We start from the raw sequence: 27,765 nt of genomic DNA, 5'->3' as shown, positions 1-27,765 counted from the left end.
CGTGGACAAATTATTTATTTTAAATTAGTACGTACAGTACAATAAAGCTTGCTGATTACGTCAGCTGCTCAGATCTAAACTCTTCTTCCACAATAAAAGAATCGTAAAGATTGCTACATTGGGTTTTTTCCTGAAATTGACTATTTGTAGGGACTAGGAAAAGTTTAGTCGTCGCTGATATTTGTTGTGCATCGATCGTATTGGCCTATTGGGCTGTAGTATTACAGTATCCCTTAAATGCGAGTGAGATCGTTGAGGCTTTGAGATAGTATCTTTATCCCGCATACGGACTTCTACCATACCTGCTCTATTTTTATGCCATTTATCAGTAAGACACAAGTTTAGAAGGATAAGAAATTCACCTTCAAATTCTCTGACCAATGATTAATGCGTTGCAGACTAATTGAACTCTGTACATGAAATAAAGAAATCGGTCATATTATTTAGCGAGTTCCTTGATATGATCGTAATTTGAACTACTACAGTATACTGTATTTGGCAGTGTAATTACTCATATGGCTATGCTTTACAATGAAAGCTACAAATGTCGAATGGTGGGTAGAAAAATTGTTGGGCAAAATCAATCGACACAATCAGCTATCCCTAGTAGAGTGCTTAACTAACGCGTGACTCGATCATGGATGATTTACTATTTGACCGATCATTTTTCGATCTTGTAGTATTCCTTTAGCTACTTTAGTACTGTACCAATACAAAAGAGTTCAAAAATGGTAACCTTGACAGGACATCATTTTAATAATCATTATTATCATCAGCCATCGAATCACTTGGCAAGGCTTTGCTGAAAATGTTTCCATGCAAGTCTCAAACTTGGCTGAAAATGTCCCATGCGACATCGCAAAACTTTACTAAACAATGCCTCCATGCAATATGGTAAAACTTGGCTGAAAATGTCGCCATATAAACATGGTCCAATTTTTGGGCTAAAAATATCTGCACGAAGTGATGAGTAGTCTTCGATATGATAAAGGAAATGAATTTAAAAAAAATCTTTGGCAAACGCTCACTAACTCAAGTTTAATTTCTAATTAATGAAACAACAATTGTCTTGGACAGTATTCAGGACTAGAGCAGTATACTGTATTATACAGTATCCTGTATTATTTCAATTACACTATGGTGCCGCTTGATTAAAATGCATGACGAAAATGGGAAATTTTAAGCTTTTGATCACTCGGCTTAATATGTTTAATGAATTAGAAAGAATTGCCGGCTGTTTGCCAATCATACAAATTTAGTCGTTATCATCAGTCAAAATGGATAATGACTTAGCGAAAACTGCGACACAATAGTTGCGGATTTTCACGTTGGAGTTGGCAGGATGATGGTAGTTGCCTTGTAAATGTACTCTCTACTGTCAGGATTTATAGGCGCAAGCAAGAGATCAGTCAAGTCGGTATAGTATAAAATTTCTACTAGGCTAAGTACAATATTCCGAGACGTCTAGCCATCGCAAGCGATCGAGACTCTCTTTCCGCATCAATCAAAGCAATGGTCTATGAGCCAATGTCGGCTCGATCCAGCTAGTAATCCATCATCTGTACAGTAATTATTCAATCTCGAACTAGCCGTGGTGATGGCAACGTCTACTGGAGTAGAAAGCCCCTCGCTACAACATCCATTAGAATAATATTTCTATCCGTAGACAATATCCAGAAGAGTGTTAATAGCCAAGCTGAGTGGGCGTTGAAAAAGGCAGACTGAAGTTAATGATAAATAATTATCCATAGTTTGCTTATTGAGCGCCATGATGATTATCAGTTTAAGCATAAATCCATGTCTAGTTGTAAGTTCTGTGATGGTGTAGGGCTAGAAATGGTTGATTCTAGTTTGAAAATGTTATTTGTATAGCGATCCAGAGAGTCAGTAGAATTGAATTAACTTGATCATCAAATGTGGTATGACTAAAGAGTCCTTTGCGAGGGTATTGATCAAGATTAGATCAATTCCCTCATTAGCAAAGTGCAAGCTGATGTGTGATGATGATCGACGATAGAGGTAGCCCTAGAGATTCTAGCATACACCAGTACAACGTACTAGCTAGCCTGTAATGGTCTAGACTATTGCTGCATGAGGATCGTACAGGCGAGTTTGTCCATTATTAAATTCCAACTGACATTCTCCGTTGATGATAATGTATTGTAGAGGAATGAGGCGGTTGCACGTTGTTATGGTAGGAAAAATATTGTAGTATAGATACAGTCGATGGATTGGCCATATCTTTATTTGATTGTTTATTTATTTATTTATTTTACACTTGATAGGTCCTAATCTCGTCGTTATTTCGAGGAATCGACATTAACCAATAGAAGATCTATCCGTGAGGATATTGAAATGTGCGAATACTATACACTATAGTACTTTACAGTGTAGTGATTGTGTGGAAAAGCATAGGAATTTTTGATTATTCATGCCACTACTGCTGGACACGATGGCTTATTGATGGTTTTAAAGGAAGAAAAGGTAACAGCATCATTTCTAATGAATGCATTTGTGCAATACTTTCCACATGCTCACCTTCTCAGTCATGACGTATTGGTGATTGCTCATTCACAAGTAGCAGTATGAAGAGAGAAGAGAACTAGCGGTGCATCCGATGACTGATCGCTAGGGTACAACACATGAGCTAGTTTTTCCATGTTGCTACGATATTGCATGGGATAAAAAAAATGGTTTGATTGTACTTGCAATGCTGGATAATAAGGGAGTTTAAAATGGGAGTAGCGTACACTATTGTCCATGGAGTGAAATATTGTACAAGTTAGCAAACAAGTACGCCAAGTCTTACGAGCTAGGTGTTGGATAAGTTGATTGTTCTTGTCGAGATCATTGCATGATGATGTACTGCATCATCACCTTACCCCAAATCAAGGAGCATGAATACCAGCCAAATCGATCACATGAAATTCTTAGTCTACCTATGCATCCTGCTACTAAACGCAACATGGACTCAGCTTAAGACCTTCACCACTGTTCATGAATCAGATGACATCCATTGTCGAGTCCAAAAAAGGAGAAAAAAAAATGTGGAAAGCACTCCCTTGACTAGACCTGCCAAGGGAGAATTTCTGACTACTGTATAAACTCTCCTTGAAAGCCAGCCACATAGCCCCAATTACATGGTGCAACTTTCAAATCGTCAACGACCTTACACAGTCAGTTCGAGAGCACCTTTGCATTTTTTCTTTCTCCTGTCTGTCATTTTACACTACGCACTACGTAGTCCATTGAAAAATTGACCGTGCAGTGAAAATGTTGTCCATAGACCGTTTTCAAGCGAAAGAAAAACAATTGCCTCGGTGGGCTCAACACGATCTATCCCTCCATTAGCTTACCTTATTTTCAGGATCTCTTGTTGATTTTCAATCAATTAATAAGGGAAAAAAATGGCTTGTGTTCCCTTTGGGCTTGCCTTGTAATTTATTCTAATCCTAATAATGAAGAATGGAAAGGAAGCGGTCGCGCAAACAGTCTTTTAATTGCAGCCCTTCCTTTCACGAGTACGTGCAGCCATGGACGGTAGGACATTGGATGGCATGACATGGTATCGTCGGCAGTGCTACTGCACACTCACTGCACAGTGCACACAGTCCCGTACAGTACGACAAGAGGGAGAGTGAGTGTAAAGTACAGTACGTCCTGTGTGTACAGTACTGTACTGTACTGTACAGTAGTCACTACAACGCAGTGACCCACAGTACTGTGTGAGTACGTACAGCCATGGACGGTAGGACATTGGATGGCATGACATGGTATCGTCGGCAGTGCTACTGCACAGTGCACACAGTCCCGTACAGTACGACAAGAGGGAGAGTGAGTGTAAAGTACTGTACTGTACGTCCTGTGTGTACAGTACTGTACTGTACTGTACAGTAGTCACTACAGTTGTAGTGTCACTGTACACTCAGTGACACTACAACGCAGTGACCCACAGTACTGTGTGAGTACGTGCAGCCATGGACGGTAGGACATTGGATGGCATGACATCGTATCGTCAGCAGTGCCACTGCAGACTGCAGTACTGCACACAGTCCAGTACTGTACAGTATGACAAGAGTGAGAGTGAGTGTACTGTACAGTAGTCACTACAGTTGTAGTGTGACTAGTCTCGCTGTACACTCATTGACGCTACAACGCAGTGACCCACAGTACAGTGTGACACTCTGGTTTCGTGTGACCTGGAAAAAAAACCCATTGTACTGTACTGTACAGTGAATGTGGAACAAGGACTACTAAAAGGGAAAATCTCCCTTTCGTAGTCGCTGTTGTATAATGTAGACTGCTTAGTACAGTACAATGTGTTGATTGTTTTCAGGTATGGAAAAACAGGATTTTAATTAATTAAGGCTTTAATAGTGTTCTTTATCTATCAACATACTGGACACAGTACACTGTACAGTATAGTTAATATCGGAAGAATTCATTCATGATTAATTCATTAATAATAAGCACATCGTACAGTACAGTACAGTACAGTACAGTACAGTACAATACAGTACAGTGATTAGGACTGTACAGTGTACAGTACAGTACTGTATGGGCATTCAGTCGGCATTACACATCACCCTCTCATACAACCTTCACTCTACCATGTGCCGTCGCTTGATCGTAAAATGACGCGCTGCACAGTGGAGTCAAAGGGAGCAGGGACAAGGGAAAAAAAAAAATGGAGACCACAAATAGTGGGTAGAGAGAAAATGATTATTGATGAATGGAAACCCTACTAGATGATCGCTGACGAATGCAGGCCACAAGTCTATAGGATGCACTCAGACACTTGGGGGCCAGTATTGCATTTCCAGGTCAAATTCCAAGAGGTAAACGATAGGGTAAACCTCTCAGCGCCTCCATTAGGTCAAACTTGTGAACTTGATTGCCAGAACAATAGGTCACCCAGCCATTGATCAACACTCACTCAGAGGAACTGCAATAGATCCCACTCGTCCTATTTCGCTAATAGCTTACTCGATCCTCAATGGAGTACTTTTGCAGATGGAGGGTTAGATGACTCGGCGATAATGGACTTAGTTTGCCGTTGACACAATTACACAAACACTTGAAGTAGAAAATGATGCTAGATTGGAAGAGGATGATGACTGCACTCGTGTTACTTTGCGTAGACGAGTAGGTACTATGGAGACTCCTCCATCACTTACTATGAATTAAGATGAGACCAGTACGTGTAGATTATTCATTATTAGACGCAAGAGTCCAACGACAACAAGTACAGTACAATTTCCCACTCGTCTTACTTTGCGGAAATGGACTGTTTCAATTCCTAAATAAACTTTGACGCCTATTATGATATCGAATTGAAAGTCCAACGGCTAGTATTCCCAGGGGTAGAATATCCAACGGATGATGCTTTGCGTAGAGGCACTGTTTGGACTTCATATTATTAATAACTACTATACAAAAGGGTCAAACAGCTAAACCTACACATAGAATCTTCTACTTGTCTTACTTTGCGGAAATGCATGAATATCATCAATTCCTAAATAGACTATTACGCGTGTTATGATACGGTACATCTACTTAAAAAGTCCAAATCATATTGAATTATTAATGACTACTGTACAGAAGAGTCGAACGGTTACATCTACAGGTAGAATTTCCCATTCGTCTTTCTTTGCGGAATTGTACTAATATCAATTCCTAAATAGACTATTACGCGTGTTATTATATCTACTTAAAAGTCCAACGATTAGTATACGTAAAATTGCCCACTGTATTTCAATTTCGAAATAGACTAGTACGCGTGTTATTATGTCTACTCAACAGTCCAACGACTAGTATTACGATGAGTAAAATATCCCACTGGTGATACTTTGAGTACAGGCACTATTTGGACTCCACATTATATTGAATGAATTATGAATGACTAGTATACACAAGAATCGAATGGCTACACCTATACGAAGAATTTCCCACTGTACAGTATTTCAATTTCGAAATAGACTAGTACGCGTGTTATTATGTCCTCTTAACAGTCCAACGACTAGTATTACGATGAGTAAAATATCCCACTGGTGATACTTTGAGTGCAGGCACTATTTGGACTCCACATTATATTGAATGAATGAATTATGAATGACTAGTATACACAAGAGTCGAATGGCTACGCCTATACGAAGAATTTCCCACTGTATTTCAATTCCTAAATAGACGATTATGCGTATTATTATGTCTACTTAAAAGTTCAACGGCTAGTATTGCGGTAAGTAGAATATCTCACCGATGATATTTTGCGGACAGGCACTGTTTAGACTCCACATGATATTGAATGACTGCTATCATGGACTTCTAGATACTATACCATACAGTATAGTATCTAGTAGTCCATGCTGCTATTCAGAAAAATTGAATGACTACACCTAGAAGTAGGATTTCCCGCTGTATTTCAGTTCCTAAATAAGTACTTTGATAACATATTATATCTACTTCAAAAGTCCAACGGCTGGTATTCCGATGAGTAGAATATCCCACCGGTGATACTTTGCATATTGGCACAGTTTGTACTCTACATGATATTAAATGTATAAAGAGAGTTGAACGGCTACACCTAAAATACGACTAATGCTACTTGGCCTACATATATAATTTACTGCATAACTATATGCAGTAAACCTGGGTACAGTCCTAATATGCACTATTTAGACTTTTAAAGAGACTATAATTAGGTTAAAAGTTAATCGGCCAGTATTCCTGGAGGGGATACTTATTTTACGCACTTGACTAACTCATCATACTGTACTTTGTGTATATCGATAACCTCAAAATCGAAACGGCCAGTATCTTCAACTCGTAGAATATCACAGTGGTCATACTTTATGTAGAATTCTATTGTACTGTACTATCTAGACTCCAAAATGCTAGCATCATTATAAGCCGTATACAGTTAAAAGACCGAACAAATTGCCGTTACTACGTGGAAAGAGTTTCTTTGCAACATTTTAGATGGGCCATAAACGCTGTATGCGTCGATACTAATGTAATACTATTCCAAGAGACTGCAATTGAACACAACTAGCTTCGTCATACTCGTCGTAAAACGGGAATGCAGTCTAAATTTCATTGCGGTGGGAAATATCCGATGTCAGAATGCGTTCCCTTCTACAAACTATTCGCTATATAAACCTATTAGGCGTATTAATAAATCATACAAAATCTTAAATACAACATCCAATTTTCACAATACCTTGCTAATTTTAACCTCAGCCTAATTCCAATAACAATTGGACTGTACAAGTGCACAATAATTTCGTCATTTCATCAACTTAGACAATCGACAACAGAAAAAATTCATCAATACCATCGTAATTTATTTGTTAGCACATCATAAATGAATACTGCTGTTAATAAAAGAATTCATGCTAAAAGCTTAAGCTTAATCAAGACAGTAGAACGTCGTACTATAAAAAATGCTGAGATACGTACAAACGATCTCAAGTAGCAATTCATTTCGCTAGACGTATTCGCTTTGAAATAGTGTTATTATAACTGTACGTAGAGCGCAATAGAATCGAGCCGAACACACGTTAATAATAAAATAGAGCAGCTGATATTAAATTGAATACTCTATATCTTCTTCTGTATAAATGATAAAATATTTTTCCCCTTTCAAAATGATCCAATACTTTGTTAATCACGTACAGCAATCAAATTCGAAGCCATCGCAATTGATAAAGAATAGAGATATAGTACTATTGGCATGCTGTATAACGCAACTTCAAAATAGAATAAATATATAAATAATAACAATAATAAGCCCTTGTCGATAGCAGTACAAATTTTATAGTGAGCTCTATGGTTAGCTTTGTTTTTAGCTATAGTAACTATAATGATGGAATTCATAGTTGATAGCTCAATTTCAAAGTAGAAAACTAGCATTGAGTATTACGACCAAGTGTACCGCATAAGAAAGAAATGGGATACAGCATATTATATCTATTCATTGGGATGTAAATAATTGAAATACTTATAAATTGACATCGATCTTTCTCTATTAAAATGGATCATACACGTATGATCTCAAATTAGAATTATTTAACTCCAATATGCCTACAAGCACATACACAATATTATGCGCGCATTTTAATATCGACGAGTATAATCCGTCTAGCCAGATGCCAAACAAGCTAAGTGACACGCAAAATCTTCCCTTCCTTTAGGACTGCAATTATCAAAATTGTCGTATATCGTCATAACATAAAAGATAGACAGATCGACTGACAATATCTATAAAATTGTTGACAATTCATTACAGATGTATCGATTGATCTACTTTACAAGCAAAAGTCAAATTAGCATCTAATGTGAAATACTAGAGGCGAGGCGCAGCAATTTATTTTGCTCATGATAGGAGGATAATAACTCATCCTCTAAATGATGAACGGTCTTGACTAAGGCAAGCTGTTCATCTCGCTTTGCTTTGAGTGCACTTTGTGTTACCTTTAGTAAATGAAAGAGGCGTTCGTTGTCTTCTTTTAATCGATCGAGAGGAGATTTTATAATTGAATTTTCCCCCGATCGCGATAGTGGAGCGTCGGCATAAGGATCACCTAACGTTCTTCCTATTCGCTTTGGTAATGTATCCTTTGATTCACTCAACGGAGCATCGGAATAGACTAAATCTCTTATTTCACTAGTATAATCAATTTCATCGTGCTGATCGTCGTCACTGCTACTAGCTTGTGTAGTCCGTTGGATTTCTTCAAAGTCTCTGTTATCAACAATTTGCTTAATATCTTCCTCAAAAATGCTACTCGATCTATACATTGCAGTCTCACGAATTAACATTTGAACAGGCAAAATGTTCAAGCCAAGGCTGACTAAATCAGAGTTATCATTCAAAATACTAATTAACGAATGGTATATCTCAAAAATAAATGCCATCCCCGGCTTTACTGTATCAACAGTGTCGTCTAAGAAAAATCGATTCATATTTGTTAAATTCGTGGCCATAAGATTTCCGTAAATACCATTCAACTTCATATGAGCAAAGATACTACCATTCGAAAGAGTGATACGACCCCTAACCTGGGAATCGAACAAATGCTGACTGTGCTTTAATGGAGGAGTGATTACTCGAGCTTTACGACCGACAAAATGAGCAAGATCAACGTTGCCCATTTCTCGAACTGTTCCGTACCTGGAAGTAACTTTCATTATCATTTCTGAACCCAAAATTTGAATGCCTAAATCAAGCTGCTGCAATTTTATCATAACAATACAGACTTCTGTATGGGTATCATCAGGCGATCCGTAAAATAAATTCACATTTCGCAATCTTTCTAGTTGTTCACTAGTAAGTTGGACATCACTGTAATCAACTTTATCATATTCAACCGAATTTATGTCATCCATTGCCTGATTATGACAACTGCTGTCTTCGTCATCAGATATATATTCATTTATTTCTTCGGTATTACGGATGTCAATTAAAGCAGTTACAGGCTTGATATCTAATTCCGCAATAGCTGCAGCAACAGTAGTTACCCCAATGGCACTGGAAAGCAATCCAATATTGCTCAGAGTGGATGCTAACAGTCCTGACGTAGAGGTATTTGTCTCAGCGGGTATATTCTTCTTTGCACGAGTATCTAATCTTTCCGAAACTTTTTTTGAAGTCTTAGCTAAAACGTCAGAAAGACTTGTTGTTGACGGATGAGTTTTGGGCTTACCAAGTATTTTGTTACTTTGAATTGTAGGTGAATTACTTATATATTCGGTAATAGCGTCTTTACCTTGATCGATATCGTCTTCAATAACCACGTCTTCATTAGAATCATCCAAAAGATTAAATTCTTCATTAATATCATCAAAGTTTTGCGAATCAGATAAATTATTAATTTCACCGGTATTATCATCTGTATTTTGATCATCATTTAAGCATAATTCACAAGAATCGCTATAAGGAGACCGTGGTAAAAGTAGCCCAAGTTCTAGCTCGCTAATAAGTAAAGCGAAGGAAAGCTTTAAACCTGTCTTCTGAGATGACGTATCTGGACTTGATCCAAGATCTCTATTAAGTTGCATGAGTGATGCCTGCAACCGTAGAATAAATAAGTATTCCATGTGGTTCAAGACAATATTTAATTTATTTTTCATATCAACCAAAATACTTAAGTCAGGGTTAGTCACAAGCTCTTGACTGTTCCCAGAGCTTTCCAATACTTGATCATCTTTATTTAATTCCTTGTACGAATAAATCCATAGCGAAATAGGCATAGGTTCCATAAAGGTCGATAACTCATCATCTAATACGAAATCAATACTAACTCGCTTACAGTCAACCTGCCATGATGGGCATTTTGCGTTGTAAATCCATTCCAGTTCTGTATCAGACGTACTATCTTTATAACTAAGTACGTCAGGTATCAATCGTAAATCCTCTGTTTTGTTAGGGAACGAAGTACCTTTAAAGAACTTTTTAGACAAATAAAATTTTGATAGCTTGTACGTATCATGAGCAATCCTGTTGAAGATAGAGTTTGTTATATTGATTTGCGATACTCGGACTCTAAGAGCACTAGGAACATTATGCAATTCAGCAAGTTTTAATTTCTCCTTGATCGGCAAGTCTATCGTTAGCTAAAATTTAGATGAAATATGAGTACTTGTTGTTAACGATAAAGTGCAAGTAATAGATAACAGTTAAGATAGAAAATTGAGTAAGATTTCCATTTGAGAGATATCAGCTGAGTAAAGAAGAATGGTTACTAATCTCACATACCGTCGTCGTCTTCATGTCAATCTTTATATCCATACTTTCATCTTTTTTCTCTTGTTGCTTCGAAAGTTTCGTTGATTCCTAGTCAAGTATGTAGATATATTTATAAAGATTTATTGAATCCCAATATTACACTATAAACTTATCAAGAATAAGCATATAATAGTGTTACAGAAAGAGAGAGGGCAAGATAATTACCCAACTAGAGAAGACATTAGTTACGAAAGCATTGGCCCATAAAATAGTGGTATCCACGATAGTGCATTGTATATTGGTGGTAGAAACGAATAAATTTGAATTCGGTAGCTCTAATTCTAGTACAAAAATATTTTAAAGGCATTGAAACTGCATTAGACGACGTAATTATTGCACCAAAATCAGAACTGTAGTATATGGTTACTTTAAAGCTAGTCTTATATTCAAAAATTCTTTTTAATTTCTGTTTCGATTTCCAGCTAATACTAACTAGATTTCATTTTCTCCTGGATGCTCATGTAGTTATAGAAGTAAAATGTGTGATCAATGCTCAATGCAGGATATATCTTCAAAGTTCTTTCCGAAGATAACAGAGGTTTTATCTTATCTTTACCATCGCCATCATTATCGTCAGTAAAGCTCCTAAGCTGGCTAATGGTTATATCTTGCAACCTACATTTAGCCAATTATAGATGTTAAACTCTTCTAAAGGCATCAATAGACGTCAATGTCTCCAACATATATGTTTTCTAAGATAGAGATCAATCTGTTGCATAGTATTATTTCTATAATTTATGCAAGTGATCGAAAATAAACTGTAGACAACAATAATCGATATTTACCTCATGAGCAAAGCACCCTCGAATAAAAATTTTTTGTATCCATTAAGATGAGGGTTATTGTCAAAAAATGATGTTAGTAGCTGATGACTCCATGTACTTCGCGACAAACTTATATTATCATGTTTTTGCCAATGTTGCCTTGTTGCTCCAGCGATATGTTCAGGATAGTAATCCAATGATAATCTATCAAGTAATACCTGCATCGTGCTACTATCTCTCCTACTAAAATAAGCATTATTAAAGAATTATAGATCCACGTATACCAAGGTTATAAGCATGTCAATAGTCGATCTTGTTAGAAGATTTTAAGCAGTTAATAAAATCTTACAATTAAAGTACCTTTGTAAACCTCCACAAAAGTGAAAGTCTATCCTGGAAGTGACAATATGAAACGATGTCTCTAAAACATTATAACGCCAAAATAGCCGATCGATCGGTTTATCGCTCATATTGACAGGGCTTTGGGCGTATGGGGTTTCCAGATCGTATTTCATGGGATTCTTTTCAGAATTTGTAGACCCAGTAGTTTGCTTATCATCTTTCGTAGTATTTCTAGTGTGTTCATGAGATTGGCGCATAATATCCACAACAGATTTAACAAAGGCGACAGAAGCTTTCAATTGTTTCTCACTCAAAACCCACAATATATCATCAAGAACAAGTTCTAATTTACCACAAATAATTCCAGAATCGCTTATTCTCTTTTTCACAGTAATCTTCAGACTAGAATGGCTGGTAATTAATCGTAATGGAGTAGGTTTATCTTCACAGCCAGCAGTAACCGATGCTTCTAGCTTTATAGCAGATAGCAAAACTTCCTTAAAAAATATTACTTGATCGCTCTTATCATGTACAATCCGTGTTGATCTTAGATCGGCAACCTGCCACAATGGATTGGTACTCCTTAATTGAATTCTTGAGGCATGTAAAAGTGCTTGAAATCCAGGTGATCCAAATTTAATGTCGACAGAATTGATACTAAAACATATACTATCGATAACTTTGTCGATAAAGCCATATTTCGTTGATGTTCTGTAACAATGGAGCATTAAATAAAATGAGTTTAATATCCAACAATCGTGCTTCAATTGTGTACCCGTTATTTATTTTATTACACACTCAAAGTTACTAACGATTTTGATCCGCTGGAGGTAGACGTATTGGCTAACTGGACACTACTATTTGGTTTATCATTTGGTCCAATAGCACTGATTTCCACGTAGATTGCATCAAATTTCTATGTTTTAATTATGAAAACAGTTAAAGAGAACAATTTTATATATCTAGCTTGTCTACTGTGGATTTATTCACCATTTTATACAGTGAGAATTTAAGCACCTTTCTCTCTATCTACGGGTCTGTCACCAATACTAAAGTGATAGGTGTGAATCGTGTAATGATACATTAAGCAATGGAGCGATCTAGATAAAATGCTCTCGAAATATTTTACCATACTTGTGATTGTATAGTGAGAGTGTGAACATTACTAATTGATCATCATTGGCAGTGCCCATTTTGCTAAGGTACAGCATCACTATAATCTCCAACTACCTGCACTAATATATAATTTTAATTTCAAAGGCCTGGTTGCAAGTACTAGATGAGGATAAAATTTTGCAAAACTTGATGCACAGGTGAATTTAGGCCACAAATAAAATGTTATTTCTACGCAGTAACGGCCAAGCAAGGGGCACAAATCTTCCCGATCGATCAAATTTGAAGAAGTGATTACTCTGGTCTTACTGTCTATCATATGATCGTTGTCAACAAATACAGCAAAACAAATATTGTTAAATATTGTATAGCTGCACGATATACGTATCGGTATTAAAATGAGATTTTAGTGTTGGTGTCAGAAAGGGAAGGCAACTAACTACGTCGATTTTGATACCGACAACTTCATTTCTTACTCCATCTCTTATCTGTCTATCTATCTATTCTTGATCGTTCACGAGGAAGGGTGGTTGGAAGTGTAATTACATCTGAGGAATGTATCTATTTATAAGCAAAATCAATTTGCATAACCAAACTCCCTCACTCATGTGTGTTTAAACTTAAAAATCATCTCTCAATATCTTTCCGAGTTGTACTAATTTATAATTTGACTTACATGCATGTATCGCATGAACAATTAACAGAGTCAGATCTGAATATTAAAACCTAGGTTATCACTTCTTCAGGATGAAACTAGTCAAGGCCTATTAGATGGGCGTCTTTGGCTGCTTAGAAAATATCATTGTTAGCCTCGTATATACCCAATACCAATTCAGGAACTGAAGAAATATGCAAATTAATATCATACCACTGTCACAAAATAAATAAAATCAATCAATCAATCAACAAATAATAAGCAAGTAAAGTATGCATATCGTTAACATATGATTCCGTTCGGTAGGATTAAATAGTGGTCACGATATCTAAGGACTTTAGGTGGAAATATTGAAGTCACTTGACTTACTATTGGACTTTTCTATGATCAATTCAATATTATTGAGTAAAAATGTGAAACAAGGTAGATTCTGTTACGAATAATTTAATATTATTTGATGAAAATGCGAAATGGATATTACTACAAATACTCCTATTACGTGGTGAAATAAGCATAGATATTGCTACGATCACTAATATTACGTGGTGAAATAAAGTAGACTTTGCTACGATTATTAACATGACTTGATGAAATACGTAAAGCTTTGCTGCCATCATGAATACTATTCCATGTTGAAATAAATCAGACTTTGCTACGATTATTAATATGACTTGATGAAATACGTAAAGCTTTGCCATCATGAATATTATTCCTTGTTGAAAGGAAAAATGTGTGTATAAGCTGTTAATGTGTTAAGCCATCATTATGATCATCGTCGGATTGCTAAAATCAGTACTATAATTAATTGAAGTATAGCCAATTCTATGATGTCATGGACTACTGGAAATTCACACCATCAGCCCAGAGGGTAATCTACTGTGTAACAATATATAGTATGATTTGAAATGATACTAAGATAGACACTGCTGTTGTACCTCGATCTATTTATTAAGGTTAATCGAGACTAGAGAGTATAAATTAGTTACAAATAAGAACAGTTCACACTCGTCCATAGCTAGTAGGGGGTAAAAGCTAAAATGTCAGAAAAAATGATCATTATAATCACAACAATAACGAATAATTTGAAGAGACAGTAAAGGCAGCACTATTGACTAGTACCTAGCTCATGGTCGTTTACTAGATGAGTTATTAGAGCAAAGTGGTTGATTATGCCAATAATTCTGTATTACTAAACTATTCAATTCGAACGTTATCATAAAGAAAGCGCCATAGGGGAATAGCAACTCATATAGTAAATCTTTTTCGTTGTCAGTCATGGTTATTATGGTAGAGTAAGCAAGAACAAAACTAGATGCATAAATAATGAAGTGATTGATTTCTGAGAAACGGAGAATGGATAGCACTACCTTTGCATACTTTCCTTTTAAAATAATACTCGATTTTACAACTTTCTTCTACATGTATGAGAGAACTATTTGATCAAAACATGACCTAAGCACATAATTCGATAGCCTCAACGGGTGTCTTTTTAAACTCTCGCTATCACGCTGATTGATATTCGCATGCAGTATGAGTACGTATGGTGCTTGCACAAAATAAAAAGTGAAAAGGGAAGCGATGCTAATGTTATTAATAAATAAGTCAATGATATTACTATTCGCTTCAAGTAGGAACATCCTTTGCTGTGTGCATTGAATATAGTTGCCATTCCATTGCTCGATCGTAATGTCAATTGCTCGAAAGTGTATAATCTAATTGTACAGCAACATTTACTTACAATGGCAATAGCTTCAGTTTTAAGCTTGGTCCAAGGTATCTACAATTAGATTGAGAAGAAGATTGATATAATGACACAGTTTATGGATAAAATTCAAGTTATAAACTACAATAACAAATGATATACTCTATAAGAAACGGTCAAGTTCGAGTTGGAAAAGGTTAGTATCCTGTTGAGGTGAACTAGAATAGACTATGCAATCCAATCGACGGTAAGTCAACAGATAGAATGGTCTTCTAATTGTAAAATGATGCATTACATAGAAAGGAATAATCTATTGTATTGCCGTGAAAGAGAATTACGTTGTCAACTAATTGACATTAATCTCAAGTAGGGAAATACGATCATACAAAGACTGAGAGTAAAATTACATTTGGAACGAGCTAGGCATAAAGTTGTATCGAAAGTAATTGATCGTACTGTCATCAAGGGTAGCGAGTAATCGACTGTATTATCAACTAATTGATCTCAAGTAAGGAAATATTACTAATCAAAAATAAAAGTAAAATGACATTTGGAATGATTTGGGTATAAAGTCATTCAGCATAGAAAGGAATAATCTAGCGTCTTGTTGTGAAAGAGTAGCGAGTAACTGATTCCATTCTATCATGATTAACTCATTGATCTCCGGTAAGGAAACAAGACGCAAGGATTAAAAGTAAAATTCTATTTGGAATAAGCTGGGCATAGAGTTATTTAGAAAGGAATAATCTATCGTATTGGCATGAAAGAGTGACGAGTACTCGATTGTATTCTACTGATTCTTCTTGAGACATGATGTAATTAGAATTTAAATGACAGTGTAGATTTTCCCCCAAAAAAGGGTTGTAATAACCTTCCATGATACTCGATTGCAAGTTACTTTCTCGATGCGCAGCCATTGAGGCATATGTAGGACTGAATGGAGGACATTTTCATCCAGCTGTAGATTTAAGAATTCGCCTTCACCTTTAAATAAGCTGAGATTGACATTGTCAGCGGAGAGATTCTTGGTATACCTACAATAGACATGAAATGGATAGATATTCATTTTTCAACGATGGAATAGAAGAAATGATGACATGAACATGATGAAACATGGCCAACTGGAAACGAGCCACACTACGTGTATTGTAGTCATAGTCTTCTCCACAATCTGATCGCGCATAGAAATGGACAACATGTATAATCGAATACTGCCAAGAAAGTTGTCGGAATTGGGTTCAAATTGGTTCAGTAAAATGTCAAAACAGTCCAAGTATTCGGGGTAGCACAATCAAAATAAGGCATGGCTCGACAGGCGCTCTGTAATTAACAGTAAAAACAATAGCTAGTTGTGATCCTAATTTCCCCCTCAAGAGAGTATTTGCAAATTTCAAATTCTTTCCACTCATTCAACTACGAGGAAATTAGCTTATTTTTTGAAGGCTATCTCCAAAGCATGGCCATGCATATTGAATAAGCAAGTAATGTGGCAAAAATGGATAGACAAGCTTTGAAAAGTGAACTCTACAGTATGTGTATGTGTACGAATTGCATAGTCAACATTTGCAACGATTGATGACATTGGCAGCCACTCTATTGCCAACATTATCCCTTCATCTAGCATGACAAACTAACAACAATCTTTTAATATCCAATACCAACGTCTAGAAATGGCCAGAATTCAACTGGTCATGACTAATCATGACCCATTAGCATGCAAAAAGAGATAGATGAGCCAATGTTGTCCATGTTGTTGGAGGTCTACTCTGCCTCCGACAACGCCTCAGATTGTGAAGAAAAGCTTGACATCATCCATTTGAAGAGGAATATTTCCTGCCATTTTCCCACCTACCTGGCCAAATTCTTGATAATTTGAGACTTAATAAGGCTTGCCATGATGAGAATTATCCAAGAGCATGCTGACCTTAAGACTCATCTGCTGTTGTAAAAAAGAAAAACTACTTTTAATTCAATTCTCATCTAAGCAAATAAAAATAAACTGGACAACATCGATCCCAGGACCGCCCGTCTGAGCCCAAGACCTTATGGGTAGTGTACGGTTGACGATGGCGCCACTATACACAACTGTAGTCAAAAGATGCACACCAGTTACTTGATAGCTCATCTCCAGCGGTGTATACGACACTCGACTCTAGTCCACTATAGGATAGCCATCGACTACTACAACAAGACCCAAAACTACCACTGGATCCAGTGAAAGGTCTTTTGTACTATGGTACAATAGGGGCTTTCATGTCCTATCTGATTGTCTGTCTGTAGTAGCCGGCAAATGCAGCCATACTGAATTCCTACGGATGTTCGTAGTTGATCACTAGGCGTGAAGATATCGGCTAACTACTTTGTAAAACTGATATTACCTTTCGCCATGAGTTTGTTACGAACTTTACTGTACGCTGTAGGGCTTGGATTTTACAATTTCTGTGGTTTGCAATCGTCTAACTCAAAATCTGAGCTATTAAAATTGAGCAAAATCTCCCAACATGACACAAGATGTGGTAAACACCGTGTTCAACCTTGAAAGTATCCTTTATTAATGGAACGCTTGACAAGGGAAGAAATCCACTTTTCTTCCTTCATATGAACAGTCGAAAGTGGCTAAGATAAACCGGATAAATCGGCTTGGTCTCCACCATAACATTGCCTTATTATCGAATAACTATATTAAGACATACGCAAAAATATCATCTTATATGGTTGCCTACTACGGCCTTAGATCAACATAGTGCGCATAGTACAAGTACAGTACATTGTTTCATCATCAGCTGAATTTATTCCAAAATTTCCAAATTATTCCGTAACATTAGTATACAAAGAAATATCCAAAAATATTTGGCAATTTGCCAACGTCTGTCATTTAAATGGCGCTTTAAATATCAAATGACTTTCCACACACCCTGTACAGTACAGTGCTTCATCATCAGCAATCATGATATTAACTTATATGCATAGTGGACTATATGTAAATCTCGAACGTGACACAAGATCAGGTAAACACCGTGTTTAATCTTAAAAGTATCCTTCATGAATAGAACGCTTGACAAGAGAAGAAATCCACTTTTCTTCCTTCATAATAACAGTCGAAAATGGCTAAGATAAACCGGATAATCGACTTGGTCTCCACGATAAAAATTGCATATTATCTTATAGTTATATTAAGACATTACACAAAAATATCATCTTATATAGTTGTCTACTACGGCCTTAGATGAACATAGTACGAACAGTAGAAGTACAGTACACCGTTTTATCATCAGCAATCATAAAATTACCTTATAAGCATAGTAGACTATCCTACTTCTTAAAGCTACCGTACTTCAATTACTACTGTAATTAGCTGAAACTACTACATACTGTACACATAAAAGTGCTTGATAGTACTTTTTAAGCATTACTGTAATGGTTTATAATTTACAGTGAGCACCGAACTAGTGACTTCATTTTTGAAAGCGATTATATGCAGTCATATGGCATGAAGCCATGGACTACCAGATACTATGCTTAGCCATGAAAGTCGTCCAAGGCGCTTAGTTCATATAATTGTACTATGAGTATACCGTACAGTGTGAAATTATTCTTTGACAAATTATTAAAACGCTTTATACCACAGTTTCTGCTGTTGATCTAGAGGGGGTTAGTCTTTGATTAGAATAGTTGCATATTCAATACATATTTCGGATAAATTTTCGCTCAAGGTTGAATTTCATATATACGAAATTGGACAATGCTCGCAGCAATGTTCAAATCTTGCCAAATTGATTCGGTTCATTGATATCATTCTAGTGTATGTAGTAGAAGGAGGCGAATTCAACGATAAAAACGGCATTTTCCACTGTATAGGACGATATCAATAAGGCCTATAAGGGGATGTACTCAATCTAAATTTAGAAACGAGGAAAAATTGAACTAATACACCAAACTAGACACTACCAGTTTATAGTACTCTCAGGTTAGTCCTCCCTGACGTCGGTCAACACTGCAACTCTAATTATTGACAATCTCTTATCGTCAGGAGGAATAGTAACACCACTAGTCTTTCTCAGACAAAACTAAACCCAAACTTTATTGAAAGTCAATTTCATAGTTATAAATCGGCATAAATATAAACTGTAACGATCAATTTGTAGATAATAATAAAGTTAGATTAATAGCTCGTAGCTAAAGTCAATAAGGTCTGAATAATTGTTCTCATCATGTGATTATCAACATCACTGCCATTTATGTACACTGTGAAGTAATGCAATCAATTGTATATATATATCTAATTGTAACTGTTCAACTTTAACCTTATGTTTACCGTCTATAGTCTTTCGATACATCTCCCGTTTGATTAGGTGAATATGCTTTAAATGTGCAGTTGATATTCAAAGTTCATAAACTTCATATCTATAACTTACGGACAAACGGTGCTATCAATATACGGTAACAGGGTATATACACTGATGAAGAGCACTCTAATGTTCCATGAAAATTAATTTCTTGCTGTCTGTACTAGTTCAGTAGAATTGTACTTTTTTTCAATAAAAATTGACTGATATGAGTTATAACAATAACTTTACGTAAAGTCTACTTTATCTACAGGTTGCAGCGTGCATAAGATGCACTTGTAAATCTGATAAAACCCACAGAATTTACTATTTATAACTTATCATCGCTACTCTTGACATGCCTACATTCGTCAAAACATTAATTAATCAGCGTTAAATTTTCAAGCCTTTAAGAAAGAGTAATGAGAAATTGCGCATCGGTATCCAAATTTTTAAGTTATACTTAAAAAAAAGCCAATTACAATACGAGACATTACAAAAGTCCTAATACAGGATACGGTGAATGCTGTGCATGAATAAATATAGCATGCAGCGGTAGCAAACGCTCGTTAGACAAGCATTACAAATCGATTTGAATTAAACAAAGTACTGTGCTAATACCGTCTGAATACATCGCAACTATAGCTCCTATACAATCCAACGAGAGTAAATAGTACCGTACTAATAGAGTGTTTAGCATATTGTGATAACTACTGCACTTAACTAATACGCCATTAACGACATACACTATACTAGATACGTGTGTAGAATATTACTTCAACAAGACTCTTTTTATACATACTGCACTAATCTAACTGCTCGACGCTTTGATAGTGGTTCACTCGATACTTCAACAACAGTAAATTAATATTCAGCAAAGTTTTAGACTTTGCTCTTCCCTTTCATTTACCGTTACAAGTACAAGTATAATAAAATTAGGTCTAACAGGAAACTGATATATTGGATAGATCATATCTGTATTAGAAAGTAAAAGTGGATTTTGCTGTATACGAATGATAGCTCTTGCATAGTCTACTCCAATCACGTAAGCTAACATCTCCATTTCTTACATTAATATTACGATGCGTCTCTTCGGTATATCGGTCCAATAGCAGTCACTTCATTCCTAGTACGATACACCCTCGAGATAAGTCAAATACTGTAGCAATGCCATAATCACTTGCTTTACAACATCAGTAATATTATGCACCCAGTCGCAGTGACCGATAGAATTATGCTTGTAATTTAAGGGAAATTATAGCTTTCCAATAGTAATTATAAAATAACGCGTAACAACCCCACCAGATATTCAGTATAGTGCATACGAGGATTAAATACAAGGAATAATATTCCTACGTACTTTTATCACTTTCATTAGTTATAAATTAATAGACTAAACCAATGCCAAAGTTTAATAAGAGCAATGTAAATGTAGTAAAACCCAAACTGTACAACACTTATTACAACTAATTAATAAGTTAATAAGTACATTAGTAGGTTTGGTACAATGTTGTTTGCTTGTACCAATTTTTAAAGATAGCCAACTATTTACGGCAATGTAAAATTAAAAGTATGTAGCGAAATACCTAAGGAATCGATTAGTAGAAAATCTATTTAACGATAATAATACAGCATTATAGTTAGGATAACGTAACATCATGATCATACAGTAGACTCGTGTAAGAATATTAGCCACAAGAATAATGTTAACGATATTGCAATGTATTGATATAACAATAATGACAATAATAACGATAGTGATAACAATAATAATAATATTAATAATAATAATAACAATAACAATATTAATAATAATAATAATAGTAACAATAATATTAATAACGTTAACAATAATAATAATTATAGTAACAATAAGAATTATTACCTCCGAAGATGAGAATAATTAATTGAACATTACTGCTTACTGTAGTTTATCGTAATATATACTTTCTTTCTACAGTATAGGAATCGATTCTTGTTTAAATGAGCACAACAGACATACTATAGTAATAATCATAGGTACATCGTACTACACTTAACAATGGATGTGTAAAATCTAGCTAATCGCATCCAAATTTGAATCATCTATTTTCCATACAATACAAAGGTAATATTACCAATACGAAATCTTTTTAAAAACGGTCAAATACTTTGTTCCTTTTTCCTAGACTGTTCTCCATGTCTAAATTTATAGTCATAGTTCTCCTGTTGCAATTGTGTATATAAGGTAACAAATACCATTGCATATACAAACTAACAATGGTATTTTTATCATGCAAGTAAAATATTGTACAAAAACTAGATAACTATTAAGAAATAATACATTTTATAAATTAAACACAGTACATAAATTTGTTCACTTAAAGAAAGTTATTAGATGATCATTAGCTTTATCATTATACAATTAATACATACTCGTAAGACATGCATTCTGATGTAACAAAGAATAATATAACATAAATAGCAGTAGTACTTCTATAAGGCTATTAACAATTCTTCCAATGTATTTTATGAAATTATGCCTATAATTAATAAAACTCGCGTCTGGTTGTACGACTTATATTTCCAAATTGATCAGATCTTATACCAGCCATAATTTTCTTCGTCATTTACAAGTAGAACAATATCGATATATTGTCATTAAAATGAATTCTTGAAATAAGAATTCTTTCAGTGCTGACTTCTTAAACAAACAGGAGTATATAGTTCCTAACTGCATTCTTCATCTAGAAAGTTATACAGTCAAATAATAGCATATTTTTAAAGCAATCCAATAATATAGGCAGTTAACTAGCATATATTAAATCACCCATCCAAATACAAATATTATAATTCTAGCACATTTTTTTATACATTGGACAATATACATTTTCAGATATAGAGAAATCATCAACATATAAACTTACCTTTGGCTTGATTACTAATTTCACCATTTTTCAAAAGTGGCATAGCATTGGTAAACTCTGACGTATTTGGATTTATGGCAGAAGTAAATCCTGGATTATAAAATTGAGGGTTATGATATTGTTGTTGCTGTTTAAGATTATGTGCACCGTCTACGGATTGATGTTGAAAATAAGCAGGATAATGATGCTGCATAACAGGCTGTGAATGAGTCATAGGACCAGTACCATCGTATGGTTCTTTACTAGTATTGTATGATGGTTGCCAATTAAGATCCGGATAAAATTGCTTAGATAATGTTCCTTGATTATATTGTTGTGCGTTACCATAATTAGGAAAATATTCATTCGGCGATAAATGACCATTTGCGCTTTGTATTACTGGTTCAACAGAACTTCCTCGTTCAATATTTAACGAATTACTATTACCACTATCAGTACTCGCCGGATAAGATGAAGCATTAATTACAGATCCTTGCTTACTCTGATTACTTACAGAATTAGCGTATTCGTTAGTTGGTACATGTCCCTTCATAGGATTATAGCTATTTGACTGCTGCGCTATATTAGATGCATGATCGACTCCACCCGTTCCAGTATAAGGCATTGGAAGGTTTAGGCGAGCAGCATTTTGAGCTACTTCACGGTTTCCTGCTGATAATCGATTCGGTTGATTGCTATTAGATGTATTAGAGACATCTTGACTTGCTTTCGAATTAACGGTCAAATCTCCTCCGGTATTTGTCAAATTAGCATGATTATTAGGAAGTTGAGACATTTTAGAAGGAAAAAATTGCTGATGCGGCTGCTGAATCATCGAAGCTGATGGAAGATGAGGTGATGAATGAGGCAAATGATTGTTATATGGTGGAGTCAGAGTATGTGCTTGTTGTTGAGGAGTTGAAGGAAAGACATGCCTTGGTTGTGATAAAAGTTGCGCTTGCTGCGTCCCAAATTCTAATAATTGTTGCAAACGGCCTTTGTTATTACCCTGCATTTGCCTCATACCACTAGTGGCACTAGATTCTCCATGATTTACCATCATTGGATTATTCCACGCTGGTATATTGGTATAATTAGGTTGCTGATTATTATTACCAATTGATTTGTGCATGTGATTGTCAACTACTGGTTGTCCGGTAGGATAATAATGAGGAAATGGATGACCGTGAACAGAATTTTGATTAATAGGGGATTGACCAGTATGAATAAAAGGCGCATATTGCGGATGGTGTACATAGTTAGGGTAAGGATAAGGTGCCACATTCGACATAACCACATTGTTAGGATGACCATTCCAGTTATTCTGTACACCTGTAAAAGTACCACCGTTTGATATAGGTGGATGTGGGATATTTCCTCTAGCTCTTTTAGGAGCAGAATCGTTCTCATTTTCGTCCTCCTCTATTTCACTGGATTCACTAGATACCTCGCTTTCTATCTTATACTCTTCATCGCTTGTTTTGTCATCATCTAATAGATGTTTCTGTACACTCTTATTGAACATGGCTTCAAGTTTATGAGCCATTTCAGTATAACCTAAAATGCAGCGATAACATTGTAATAATAGATATTAAGTACAATATGTTATACAAGCCTTAACTGATAAAAAACGTTATAAGGTAGATAAGCATACAGTTATCTTCTCCGTTATATTCTATACAGTTGGCAAATATTAAGCGCATATCACTGATAAACTATAATAGAAAATATAGTTAAGACATAACGGTTAGTATCTTTATCACAAAAAATACTAATAAAATAAAATTAATAGTAATTCACACAAAATTCTGAACACGGTAATTATATTTAAAGTACAATTGCAAAGATATTTTTTACCTCTTCAGATTTTTTATATGTTCGTTTCTCTAACTTTTTCTCGATAGTTTCAATATCCATTGGTTGCTAAAGCATATCATTAATTATAATTTCCAATTATTAATGCTAACAAATTATTACGAAAATACTAATTTCGTCCTCAATATCAATAATTGTACACATATTGACATATTGATAAAGGGTCAATTTCATCCCAAATATTTTTAAGACAATTAAAAAAATATCCAACCTCGATAACTTCAAAATACCCCGGAGCAATATCTTCCGTAACTGGTTCCATAAAGGGCCAAGAATCTTCATGCTTTTTAAACACTTCAATTACTACAAATGCGAGGTGTTATAGCATACATATAGTAGATTAATTTAAGAGTACAGTACAACGTTGGATCAAAAACATGAAGTAAAAAAACAACATGTTACAATTATCCTACAACCAACTAATACTGACAGGCTATCAATACATATAACTCGTGTTAAATACTTTTGTGCATGCCAATATATAAATCTTCATATTCGTCCTCGACTGATTCTTCTTCGCTTTCATTATAGGTTTTACCATCATTTTTGCTTTGAAGGTATTCTGGTAGTGATCCTAGACCACTTTGTTGCCACATAATTCGTTCATGTCTGAGTTTAACTCGCTCAGCGCGATCTTGTCTTTCTATAAATTTAATTTAGTACAAGTAAAAGTAAACTTTAACTTAGCAATAAACAATGCGGACTTTGCAGTCCATCTAAAAAGTAATTTATTGATAATTTCGATTGTGATATAAAAGAAAATGAACCAGCTTTAGCGAAGAATCAACTTCTAATTAAGCCTTTAATTACATTATATTTACCCTTATCTCTTCTAGCTTTAGCAGCCTTTTGCTCTTCTCTTTCTTTTTGCCTTCTTTCCTTCTCTCTTTCCATTCTAATCTGCGCTAATTCTTCAGCTTTTTTGCTTTCATCTTCATCTTCGTCTTCCTCCTAGACATTATATTTAAAAATTGACGTTAATAAATATATCTGAAATAGATAACAAAATTCTTAGTCCACTTTTTATTAACATTAATAATCCATGGAAGTCTAAATAAAAGTAATCTACTGACAGAGTCTTCGCCTTCATTTCTTCGCGCCACCTTAGAAGCAATTCTATTAGAAGTCCTTCTTGGCATTAATTCTAGCATTAACTTTTTATGAGCCGCTTTTTCCTAAGTTGTTAAAAAATATCAATTTATTCCTATAATTATTAGTATTAAATAACCAAATGCAAACGAAGATATTTAAAAATAAATATCATTCTTCAACATATTATTAATGTTACAATACTATCAAAACTTTGATTATAATCTTAAGAAATAATTTTTAAGTTTTTACTGTCAATACTGTATACGCTTTAGTATTATTAATACGCACCCTATGAATAATCATAGAAGGAATTTCTGGTACGAAATCTGTTGACAATGTTGCGTAAAGATACTTTTCATTTTTGTCGGTACTTTGCCGAAAAGATTTTGCTAACTTTGACCATTCCGCAGCAGTAGCACAGACTACTGACCATAATGTACTTTCCTTGTTATTAACCATTCCATTTTGAATTTCTTGATTACTTTTAATGATAATAATTCGATTAAATTACTACTTCTAGATTCATATATAATACGTTCCTTCTATAATATTTTAACATCTAGTATACTGCTCTAACGAAGATATACAATGAATTTAAATACAATAAACTCAGGTTAATCTGAGATTTAATTAATTTACTTTGTATCATATAAAGGAGAGCAAAATATGTACTTACTTATTATTTTTTGTTGGCCTACCACGACCTTTCTTTTTAATCTTATTGTTCGCTTTCGAAGATCTCTTTCTATTATTGCTACTATTATTTACTGCTTCTTTATATAACCTTGTCCCGAAAAAATACCAATACTTATTTCCATGCCGATCAACTCCAACAGGTTCTAAACGTGTAGCGTCTGCATCGATTGCCTATTGTGGTGAACAAATAAATTAGTAAGCTTAAATCGTTATCAAGCACAATATACTAATCAATATGATTAATTATATATTGCAGTTTGAATATATAATTTACATACCCTAACAGTTTCGTCAAAACTGTCTATTGACCAATCACATAACTTATGCAAGATGTTGATTCTTTCGAGGGGTGTTAATTGGCTATAGTAAGACAGGGCCAGAGAATTATCAAATAATTAAATAAGAGTTATAAAATAAAATGATCACAAATGATAATATGGCTCGTATACTGTTACGATAGCTATTATTTATATGAATTGAGAAATAAAACGACGTGAAAACTAATCTTGAATGATATTTGATATGAGAACAAATGCCAATATATGTAATCTATCATTTAGTAACGTATTTATTTGCTTCAAATTCATTCTATTCTATACTAACTAGCGATTACTACAGTAAGAATTATTGTACTACCCTACATAATCGTTGGTAAGAGCAAATACCATAATCTTACCCGAATTGTCTGTCACATAAAGGATGTGGATGATTCTCCTCCACTTCATACCTGACCGTTAATATATCCAACAGATAGGTCGAAAACTCGTCATCGCTATCAGTGTAAAGGAATAAAGAAATCCGATTTACATCTTCTTTTCCTTGCATATAGATATCATTGTTGAATCCAGCAACATTATCACATGCCATAGTAATTTAACGATTAATAAATGACTATATTCTGCTACTGTCATAAATAGATACATTGCACATTCTCAGGAAATACTGCAAACAGAATAATTAATTCAAAAAAATTAAAATACGACACTATTTCATACAGGACTAAAAAAGTGATGACGCATCATAATTCAACTTAAAAGTAAAAATCAAACCAAAATCGAAGAGAGATAGCTGTATGTTTCCTAAAGTAGTAACCGGGGCATCCCATGCACATTGGAATAGATATTAATAGTAAGTGTATAGTATCATACTGTAATTAGACGGTATAAGTTAATCTGCATATACTCGCACCTGAACGTCAGATCTTATAACGAATTATTTTTAACCTTTCTATCCCATTGAACAACTAGTCCAAAATGAAATTCCCCGTGCAGGTGTAATGTACCGAATAATTCAGATCTTGAATTAATTATCTATCGCGACATACTCATATAATAGCTATTATGTTATAAGGGCTTTATTACAGTATTTTATCAATATGATAAACACGTAATCACAAAGAATTGCCTTGATTGAATTATTAACGTGTTTAGCAAATCAGCTAGTACATGGCAATAGTTAGTGCTGATATATTATAAATTTCCAAATGATATTAAAAAGAATAACATTTAGCATATTGTTTTCCAAACTGTA

General features: G+C 34.8%; 2 protein-coding genes across 2 annotated transcripts; both read right to left on the bottom strand.

Annotated features, from left to right (window-relative positions):
- Nucleotides 1-11,567: 11,567 nt before the first annotated feature.
- Nucleotides 11,568-17,258, bottom strand: TRIADDRAFT_32779 (uncharacterized protein; the record flags this gene model as incomplete). The annotated part of the gene is made up of 6 exons (XM_002117584.1): nucleotides 11,568-11,793; nucleotides 11,911-12,603; nucleotides 12,729-12,808; nucleotides 15,399-15,437; nucleotides 16,234-16,396; nucleotides 17,215-17,258. 6 exons carry the CDS (start codon nucleotides 17,256-17,258, stop codon nucleotides 11,568-11,570), a joined length of 1,245 nt encoding a protein of 414 aa, XP_002117620.1.
- A 5,138-nt stretch (nucleotides 17,259-22,396) lies between these two features.
- On the bottom strand, nucleotides 22,397-27,102 carry TRIADDRAFT_61654 (uncharacterized protein; the record flags this gene model as incomplete). Its single annotated transcript, XM_002117583.1, has 12 exons — nucleotides 22,397-22,413; nucleotides 22,594-24,129; nucleotides 24,227-24,287; nucleotides 24,430-24,495; nucleotides 24,659-24,750; nucleotides 24,911-25,090; nucleotides 25,269-25,398; nucleotides 25,521-25,622; nucleotides 25,828-26,020; nucleotides 26,216-26,406; nucleotides 26,514-26,595; nucleotides 26,963-27,102. The coding sequence occupies 12 exons, from the start codon at nucleotides 27,100-27,102 to the stop codon at nucleotides 22,397-22,399; spliced, it is 2,790 nt and encodes a 929-aa protein (XP_002117619.1).
- Between the last annotated feature and the right edge of the window lie 663 nt (nucleotides 27,103-27,765).

This window comes from Trichoplax adhaerens, genomic scaffold, assembly GCF_000150275.1.
Source record: "Trichoplax adhaerens TRIADscaffold_26 genomic scaffold, whole genome shotgun sequence".
Lineage (NCBI taxonomy): Eukaryota > Metazoa > Placozoa > Uniplacotomia > Trichoplacea > Trichoplacidae > Trichoplax > Trichoplax adhaerens.
The sequence above is the reverse complement of the archived record's forward strand: the minus strand, read 5'-3'. Positions and strand labels throughout refer to the sequence as shown.